The following is a 10846-nucleotide window of genomic DNA, read 5'->3' as shown; positions in this document are numbered from 1 at the left end:
CTGGAGACGTACTGTGTTAGTCGCCCTGTCTATTAGAAATAAAACTGACTTTATAACTGGTGCTACTGGGAGACCTTCTGATGGGTCACCCTTAGCTAGACAATGGCAAATGTGCAATGACCTTGTAATATCCCGGCTGGTAAACTCGTTGTCTAAGGACATTGCTAGGAGTGTAGAATAATCTGAATTTGCTAAAGATATATGGAATGAACTAGAAGAAAGATATGGCAAAGCTGATGGGGCCAGGGTCTTTGAATTAAAGAAGGAACTGGCCTATATCTCTCAAGGATCTCTTGATATAGCCTCCTACTTCAATAAGATAAAACAGTTGTGGGATGAAGTTGCCTCCATTTCAGCTGGTAGGGGAAGAGTTTGTACTTGTGGGGCCAAATCAGCTGAGGATGAGGAACAAAGAGCTTATCAGTTCCTCATGGGTCTAAATGAGACTTATGTTCAAACCAGGAGTAACATCTTAATGATGAAGCCTCTTCCTTCTGTTGGGACAGTATACAGTATTCTTTTGTCTGATGAAAAGCAGAGGCAGGTATCTGCTGGGACTCAGTTTCCCTCTAATTCTGCTTCCTTCACTGGTGGTGTGCTGAATCCTACACCACATCACAATCTCGGTCTGTCAAAGCCTAATTACCCCTCAAAGGTTTCTTTTGAGTCTACTAGGTCTTCTGGGGTGTGAAAATATTGCAAAAAACCTGGTCACAGCATTGACAGGTGCTATAAATTGCATGGATTTCCACCCAATTTCAGACCTACAAAGAATTTGGGGCCTAAAAGATCAGCTGCTCATGTTGAGCTTGACCCCAACACAATGTCTGGTATTCCTACTGTGGAGTGTGGTGCTGCTATGTCTCAGTCTCAGAGTCAATCTTCCTCTGCAGTACCTGGCCTTACCAAGGACCAATATTCCCAACTGATGATGTTACTTCAGCAGCAGACCCAAATCACTGCTTCCCCTCATGATTCCAACCTCATAGGATCTGCCAACTTTGTTGGTATGTTGCCCACCCAAAAGGGAGTGTCTTATGGAGCTTGTATGATGAGTAGAGTAGATGGAATAATTTGGATAATAGATTCAGGAGCATCTGATCATATGACCTCCAATAAAAATTTGCTTTTCAATATACAGAATTTACATGTTCCTTACCTAGTTTCTCTTCCCAATGGCTATAAAGTCAAAGTTACTAATATTGGCTCTGTAGTCTTATTCCCTGATCTTACTCTTCACAATGTTCTTTATATTCCTAGTTTCCAATATAATCTCATTAGTGTTCATAAGCTGTTATGTCATGATGTTGATATTGTACAGTTTACCAAGGCTGCTTGCACTCTACAGGGCCCTTCACTGAAGAAGCCAGTGGTGCTTGGTAGGCTGGACAATGGCCTTTACAAACTCTTTCAACAAGCCATTTCTGTTGGGAAACAGTGCTCTACTTCACTTTCTTCTTCTCTTAATATTTATGGTTCTGCTTCTTGTTCATCTTCTGCAACTAGTGATGCATCCTTTGTAAATACCATTGATGTACCTAATAAAGTCAACAATGCTGATGTTGCTTGGCACTATAGACTTGGACATGTTCCTTTTTCTAAGATTAAGCATATGAATAATATTGGCTGTATTTTTTCTTCTAAGCAGTCTTTTACTTGTCCTGTATGTCCTTTAGCAAGACAAACAAGGTTGCCTTTCCATGATAGTTCTATTCAAACTACCAAACCATTCCAGTTGATTCACATAGATACCTGGGGTCCATATTCTACATCTACCTATACTGGTTCTAGGTATTTTCTAACCATTGTTGATGACTATACTAGAGCTACTTGGACACATTTGATGGGTTCCAAGAGCAATGCTTTTGATCTTCTCAAAGCCTTTATTGCAATGGTTGAAACTCAGTTTAAATCTGTAGTCCAAACAGTTAGAAGTGATAATGCCCTTGAATTGGGTTCCAGTATTGCAGGTTCTGCATATTTCTCCAGTAAGGGAATTATTCACCAAACCTCCTGACTCCACAGCAAAATGGAGTGGTGGAGAGAAAGCATAGACATTTACTTGAGACAGCTAGAGCCCTTCTCTTTCAATCTCATCTCCCTATTCATTTCTGGGGAGATTGTATTCTTACTGCCACATACTTAGTTAATAGGTTGCCTTCCACTTTACTCCTTGGGAAAACACCTTATGAAATGTTGTTTGGGTCTGTACATGCATATTCTCATCTTAGAGCTTTTGGATGTCTCTGTTACTCCACTGATACCAAATCACACAAAAACAAGTTTCATCCTAGATCCATTCCTTATGTTTTTATAGGATATCCCTTTGCCAAGAAAGGATACAAACTATATAATCTGTCTACTAAAACAATCTTCATCTCAAGGGATGTAGTTTTTAAGGAGCACATTTTTCCTTTCCTTGGGTCATCTCTTGGTTTACCTGATGTTCATTCTCCTTTGTCTCCAGACACTTTTGATTCTTTTCCTATATCTTCTCCTTCTTCCTCTCCATCTACTCCCAATTCTTCCCTTTCTTCTCCTGATACTTCCTCCCCTGTTCTTTCTCCTCCTTCTTATTTTGATCCCCCTTCATCTTCCTCCAATTCTCCCATTTCTCCTCCTCCTGCTTCTGATCTTCCTTTGAGAAGATCTTCCAGACCTCATAACCCTCCTAATTACCTTAAAGACTTTGTTTGCCATTCCTCTTCTCTCATTCTTCCACCCAGTCATGATGCTCCTTCTATTACTCAGCTTCATATTCCTGAACCTCACTCCTATTCCCAGGCTGCAACTGTCCCTGAGTGGCAGGATGCTATGAGGAAGGAATTTGAGGCTTTGGAAGCAAACAAAACTTGGGAGATTGTTCAGCTGCCCTATGGCAAAAAGCCAATTGGCTGCAAATGGGTTTATAAGGTAAAGTATAAAGCTGATGGGAATATAGAAAGGTATAAGGCTAGGTTAGTTGTCAGGGGTGATACTCAGGTAGAGGGTGTTGATTTTCATGAGACATTCTCTCATGTTGTCAAAATATCTACAGTCAAAACCCTCATTGCTGTGGCTGTCAAGCTGGGTTGGCCTATGTTTCAACTTGATGTCAACAATGCATGTTTGCATGCTGATCTTGATGAGGAAGTTTTTATGAAACTTCCTCCTGGTCTATCTGTTGGGGCTTCCTCTTCTTCTTCTTCTGTTCCTTTGGTCTGCAGGCTTAGAAAATCTCTCTATGGGCTTAGACAGGCTTCCAGGCAGTGGTATGACAAGTTATCTCAAGCCTTGCATTCTAGGGGATACACACACTCTCTCAATGATTACTCTTTATTCACTAGAGGTTCTGGGAAGTCCATGGTCATTCTAGTGGTTTATGTGGATGATATTATATTGACTGGCACTGATGAGTTTGAAATTACTTCTCTTAAGGAGTTCTTGAATCTTCAGTTTAAAATCAAAGACCTTGGGTCTCTTAATTACTTTCTTGGGATTGAAGTACTTCACACACCTTCTGGGGTTCTCTTGCATCAGAAGAAATTTATCCATGATCTCTTAGCTGACTTTAACTCTTCTGATTGCTCTCCTGTCACTTATCCCCTTGAGTTAAATGTGAAGTTAAAAGCTAAAGAAGGGGATCCTCTCCCCAATCCTGAGACTTATAGAAGCCTCATTGGTAAGCTCAATTTTCTCACTCACACCAGACCTGACTTAAGCTTTGCTGTGCAACATCTCAGTCAGTTCATGCAGCAGCCCTGCTGTCCTCACATGAAGGCAGTCCTGCATTTATTGAGATATCTCAAAGGGACTTCTGATTTTGGGCTATTCTTCTCCAACCCTCTTGATCTTTCTTTGCAAGCTTATTGTGATAGTGACTGGGGATCCTGCCCTGATAGCAGAAGATCTGTTTCTGATTTTTGTATTTTCCTTGGTGGTAGTCTCATTGGATGGAAATCTAAGAAACAAGCAGTGGTTTCCCTTTCTTCAGGTGAGGCTGAATATCGATCTATGAGCAAAGCTGTAGCTGACATTACTTGGGTTTGTAGGCTCTTGTCTAATTTTGGGGTGTCTTCTGCTTCTCCTGTTCCTCTATTATTGTGACAGCATATCTGCCATTCATATTGCTCGTAATCCTGTTTTTCATGAGCGGACCAAACACATTGAATTGGATTGTCACTTTGTTCGTTCCAAGCTCACTGAAGGTCTCATTAGTTTGTCTCACACTTCCAGTGCTTCTCAGCTCGCAGATGTCTTCACCAAACCTTTGTGTGGGACCTCTCATCATCTACACATTCGCAAGTTGGGAGTTCTCTCACCCTCCAACTTGAGGGGGGCTGTTGAGATAGGCTGATTTAGTATGGGCCCAGGCCCAATTCTTATTTATATGTTGTATAGTAGATTAGGCCCAGTCCAGTTAGTTAGTTAGTAGTCAAATTTTATTTTCCTATTGGGTCATGTATATATAATTAGTGGACCCGGTTTGTAAAGGATGGATTGGATATTTCATTTGTTTTGTTCATTCAATAACAAGGGTTCTCGAATCTTCTTTCCATTTTCTCTCTAACCTCAGTTTCTTCTTCATCATCGAATCTGAGAGGATAATGAACATTAACATAAATATCACATATGCTTTTATGGTATTCAATTTTCCTATGTTTTGTTTAAACTTTTATATTAAAATTTTTTATTTTGCATTTTTTAGTAATCATGTCAAGTCAAGAGCACTAAATGGACGAAATTATTCAAGAACCTGATTTTTTACTTTGACTATTTAATAATGGTCAAAGAATTAACATAAATATCCACCCGTCGAACCATTTAACTTAAATAGTCGATAGGTATATAATATGAGTATAGTATATGTATAATTATTTATAGTTATTATATAATCAAGAGAAATTTTCACAAATCACTATTGCTTAGTGGTTATTAGCTAGTTGTAGCTACCATTTACTATATTACTTCCTATAGCTATGTTTTCAGTTTTGCTAGAGTGTATTCGATGTATTTAAGCTACTGTATTCACGAATACAATAGCAAAGCTCGGCGTGAAACAGGGGAGTACAGCTAGGCAATTATTATTTTCGTCTATATTCACGATATGTATTTGTGAATACAGTAACGTAAATCGCGTAAATCGTGGTCTATTAAGCTGTTTTTAAACGGAAAGTGAATCAATTAACACAAATAGACTCCTAATATAACTCAACAAACTCAATTATAAATCTGAATACATAAATACATCTGAATACATAAATTATATTAATTAAAAAAAATATATGAATACATTCATGGAATATAGCGAGATAGTGAATGCAATGAAATACATGGAATACAGCGAGATACATTGAAATACAATGAGAAAAAAAAGACAATAAATACAATGAAATACATGAATACAACGAGATACATTGAAATACAATGAAAAACTAAAGGTAACAGATTCTTCAAGTTGCTCAGCCCCAAACTCCACCGTCTTTGTTCAAGAATAACCCTAATGTCGTCTCGTCGATAGCAGATTTTGAACCTCCATTGTCAGCCCTAATTTACCCTAAATATTCCTTTCAAAAATACCTGCGCCATATGCAATATGAAGGTTAACACCACGACCATCAATGGTCTCGCTTTGCATTATCAGCTCCTGATGTAATCTAATGGTCATGCTTTTTGCTAAAATGATCCACAATGGCTCCTTTTGAATGAGAGTGTGACGTAAGGTCCCCGGTTAGGGTTGCTGCTGTCGTCGGAAGAGTCGGTGACGACGTAGAATTGGCCGGCTTTGCCGCCGGTGGTCCCTTTACCAAAGCCCATTGCAGAATCTGCTAAATTTTCATTGTCAGCCCCAATTTACCTTTCAATAGTAGATTTCGAACCTCCATCTTTCTCTCTAGGCTTGATTTCGACATTGATTCAGAGCTCCAGGCCACTGACAATGAAAATTTCGTTCAACAATGGAGATGAATCAGTGGAGAATCATGGTTGTATTCATGGAGAAAGACTGGCGTTGAGAGAGAGAGAGGGTGGAGAAAAATCTGAAAGAATGAGAGAGAAAAATAATACAAAACGTATTTTATGGCTTAAGGGTAGGAGGTGACCATAAATAGATATTTGGCTATAAAAATCAAAAGGTAGCTATAGAATATAATTTTTTTAAAGGATATTTTTTAAAAATAAATAATGTATTAACCTTTGTTATAGGAGGTAAAAATTCCTATAATCAATATATACCTACTAGGAAAAGTAAACAGTGAGTCTGACGATTGTATAAGATCTCCTTCAATTTTGAGCTGTTAGCTCCAAGGATCCAGCCCAAGCCCAAAGGCTAGAAGCCTAGAACTTGCAGATGGAATAGATGAAGCCCCTCAGTCATATAAAAATTGCACGGGGCGCCCTATTTGGTCGCCCCCATTTAACCTATTCCCATTTTTAAAAAATAGTTTTAACTTGTACCCACTTTTTAAACAACTTCGGCCCCCTTTCTCCTCCTCATTCTCCTCCTCCTCCTCCTCCTCCTCCTCCTTCTTCTTCTTCTTCTTCTTCTTCTTCTTCTTCTTCTTCTTCTTTCTTCTGCTGCTGTTGGTGCTGCTATGAAACTTCAGTTCATGGGATGATTGCCATAAGTATGTTTATCAGATTATTCAAAAACAAATTATAAATAATTACGTAAGTTAGTAGACTATAATTTGTGAATATTTCCACATACGGAAAGTTTAAGGTCACACTTAGTGACTTTTCATGATAATTCTGTTCTTTTCACGTTTATTTGTTTCAAAAATTTTATGATTTAGATACTGTTGGCAATCTGATTATTTTATAGTAGTCTGATTATAACAAAACTAATGAAAAAGCTTATCCAGGACAAAAAAAACTTCAGCTTATTTAGTGCTGAAGTTTTTACAAATGAACTAAATAACTTCAGCATCTTCTGCTGAAATTTTTTGAACAAGCTTTATGATAAAACTAATGAATCCAGGACAAAAAAAACTTCAGCTTATTTAGTGCTGAAGTTTTTACAAATGAACTAAATAACTTCAGCATCTTCTTGCTGAAGTTTTTGAAAAAGCTTATCCAGGACAAAAAAACTTCAGCTTATTTAGTGCTGAAGTTTTTATAAATAAACTAAATAACTTCAGCATTTTCTGCTGAAATTTTTGAAAAAGCTTAATGACAAAACTAATGAATCCAGGACAAAAAAACTTCAGCTTATTTAGTGCAATTATAAACAAAAACTTCAGCCAATAGAGAACAAAACTTCAGCTACTATGCTTAAGTTCAGCAATTACACAAAAACTTCAGCAAATAGAGAACAAAAATTCAGCTACTATGCTTAAGTTTAGCAATTACAAACAAAAACTTCAGCAAATAGAGAACAAAACTTCAGCTACTATGCTTAAGTTCAGCAATTTCAAACAAAAACTTCAGCACACTTGCTACTTCAGGCCCGTCTACTAGAATGCTGAAGTTTTGCGTGATTGCCTTTGCTACTTCAGCCCCGTATGCTGAAGTTACGCAAAAAAGTGGGTACGCTTGCAATTTTTTTTGCAAAGCGGGCACAAGTTAAAACGTGACCCAAAAAGCGAGTATAGATGTAAATCCCCCTTAGTCACTGATATCCCTATATTTATATTTTTTCAATAAAATTTCTTGGCCTCAGGTCAACTTTTTCAAGTTATAACAAGCGTGATTTATAAGTAAGGGGAAGTCTCATAATATGCTCATTTGTAAGGCTCTCTTTTATGATATATCTAAATTTTGAAATTACATTAAATATGTCGAAAATATATATTACACTCTATACCTCCAAATTGTCCCATATAATCTAAACATACCATAATATTTTAATTTGGCAATACATTATTCAAACCAAATATACTACAGTATTCTAATTTCGAATACAATATTAAAACCAAAACACACTTCAATATTCTAATTTGAAATACAATACCTAAACCAAACATACCATAAATAATACAATATTCAAACTAATCATGCTACGGTATTCTAATTTGGAATACATTATCTAAATTAAACATACCTTATGCTAATTTAGAATCACATTAGTTTATTTAAGAATATGGTAGGTATACATGGTCAAATAAAATTTATAAAGCGGGTATACATGATAAATGAATTTTTAAAGTAGGTATACATAATAAAATAAATATTTAATTGTATATGGTATTAGCTAGTATTTCAAATAGGTACATCACGTAGATTATGTGGCCGTTTGGCCACACAAAATTTTACTTTTTTCGAAATCAATGTTCGGCCATAAAATTTTCAATTTTCACTTGAAGATGAATTTCGGATTTTTTTGAAAATTTGAAAAAACTCCAAAAGGCTGTTTTTAAAAATTTTCACTTCAAATCACTCACAAAAATTTAAAAACATCCCAAAATTATATTCATGTGCAAACACAACTCTATCTTTCAAATATCATTTTCATTTGACGAAAAAATCTTTTTTTTCCGGAATTTTACAATTCTTATGTCAAAACACCCACTATATCCCCATGAGCAACTCCACTTTCCGGAAATCTTATCCTTTTTTTTCTTTTTTCTTTTTTCTCAAGATATATACTCCCTCCGGTTCACAATAAGTGATCAATTTGCTTTTAGCACACCCATTAAGAAAATACTATATTCTATACAAAAATACCTACTATGACTAAACTACCCCTAATTAGACATTTAATGTGAGGAGTAAGAAAATTTTTTAGGGATATGTACATAAGGGTTATTTTGTAAAAACAAATTGAATTCTTTCTTAATTACATAACTAGACACTTATTTTGAACCAAAATGAAAAAGCAAATTGATCAGTTATTGTAAACCGGAGGGAGTACAGTTTAACTATTCAAAAGCCAACTAGCTTTGGAATAATATATCACATCGAGCTCTTCTCTCACATTTTCTGATTTAAGTGTCAAGCTCAAGCCACAAGAAACAGTTAGAAGACTAAATTATTAGTAATTCTTGTGGTGTCTACTACTTGTCCTTCAGCTGTTTGATTCTTATCACATTTTGTGATTGATGCATATGCCATTTGGTGCTTATTTTAGTGGTTAGATGTGTAAGATAATAGAATATTGAGATATTAAAATCTTATCCAAATAAGACTAATTTTTTGTACTAGAAACGAGATCATCAATTTTAACACAATCGGAAGTGACGAAAGCGCTGATAACAGCAAATATATATAATGGCTTTATAAAATACTTGCAGCTGACACAGGATTCCTTCTTAATTATAACTTAATTTCTGAACTGTCAAATTGACCAACTTATGTAAAAATTCACCTTCATATACAACTTTTTGTGTCTCTCCTATATTTGGACAACTAATATAATTTACCCAGTCTTTTCTAAATTACACAACTTGATCGTGCTTATATTATATACAATTTCGTCTCAAGTCCACTTTTAAGTAATTCATGGAGCAAAATTCTTTACAAATGTTCTTGCATAAAAACTACGACATATACACAAAAAATATATGCATGACCTCATGAACACTGCAAACAATTAAAGTAAACATCAGGCGATCCAGAAAAATACTCCAACAAATATATACTTAATTGCTCGGTTCCATAATAAGCTAAGTGACTTTTTTAATTCTTTATTTTGATCGAAAGTAAGTATCATTTTATATAATCAAGAAGGCATTAACTTTATCTGTTTTTATCTATCATTAATATTTCAAGGTGTCAAGCTAACGATATGAAAATTTTAATTAAGAGTAATTTCATCAAAATACCTTTTTCCTCTAGGAGTTATTATTTTTTTAAGTGATGTGCCAAAGGTCAAAAAGTCACGTATTATGAACCGGAGGAAATAGTAATAATTATGTATAACTTGTTAAGCAAAGTAAAAAGGAATTTGTATTATTTGCTACCTTGCACATCTTAATTTCAACGATAACAATATTTCAAATGAACTAAAACATGTACATAACGATAAGATTATTTCATATGTGTGTACGAAGTATTTCGCCTTTCACATAGAATTTGAAAAAAAGATGCAAACATTAATGGCTGATAATTACACGTTCTATATATGGTGGTTGGGAAAAGTATTGAAGGAAAGACCCATCACCGGAATAGCAAACGAAGTTTCAAATAAGAGCCGTCGCTGAAAGGCATCAATTGCTTCGTTACCTTCCTTTATGTCTTTCACCAAAGACCCATAATATTCCTTAATCTTCTTCAGCATACGTAAGTAGTGCAACTTCAGCCATTTCAGTCGGACTCGCCGGAAAATCTTCACTAGAGAAATACTTCGCCGGTGCTTCTTTCCTCCTCCCAGCCGCACCGTCGTCAATTTTTTCTTCCGAAATGATATTTTGCGGCGGACCTGAGTGAATATGGTTGTGGTATTGGCATGTGTTATGCTTTTGTTGAAGCTATTCTGGTTCGAAGCCATTAATATTGGAGTAAAACTTTTTGTTCCACTTCTCTTTGTTGGGAGAGCATAATTGAGAACTAATATAAGGAGATAGAGACAGAACAAGAGTCGACTATGAAATTAAAAATGAATTAGGTTTGGGGTTGGAATATGAGGGTTATAGCTCTATGAAATAAAAAACTACATACAACAAATTTAATACGAGCCACCAGAGGTGGATCTATGATTTGCAGGTCGAAGGTGTACTTTTACTTTCAACCAAAATCTGCTTTATTTCTATACAAGGTACTACTATTAATAGTATTTTTTAAAATCATATAATATGTATTCATGAAAATTTTGCCGAACTTTTTGGATACCTGTGATCCCTCACCTGATAATATAGCTAGGTCCACCTATGTGAGTCACGTATACTTAAAATATTTAGAAATACACACAAATCATTGTAATAAAGAACAC

At 35.7% G+C, this 10846-nt stretch overlaps 1 protein-coding gene across 1 annotated transcript; it reads right to left on the bottom strand.

Annotated features, from left to right (window-relative positions):
- On the bottom strand, window positions 9842–10556 carry LOC109234947. The gene has a single exon (XM_019400984.1). The coding sequence runs from the start codon at window positions 10403–10405 to the stop codon at window positions 10034–10036; it is 372 nt and encodes a 123-aa protein (XP_019256529.1). The 5' UTR covers window positions 10406–10556; the 3' UTR covers window positions 9842–10033.

Source organism: Nicotiana attenuata, chromosome 11 (genome assembly GCF_001879085.1).
Source record: "Nicotiana attenuata strain UT chromosome 11, NIATTr2, whole genome shotgun sequence".
NCBI lineage: Eukaryota > Viridiplantae > Streptophyta > Magnoliopsida > Solanales > Solanaceae > Nicotiana > Nicotiana attenuata.
The sequence above is the reverse complement of the archived record's forward strand: the minus strand, read 5'-3'. Positions and strand labels throughout refer to the sequence as shown.

Coding starts and splice junctions, on each gene's coding strand:
- LOC109234947 (XM_019400984.1), bottom strand. CDS start 10,405: ATGGCTTCGAACCAGAATAGCTTCAACAAAAGCATAACACATGCCAAT.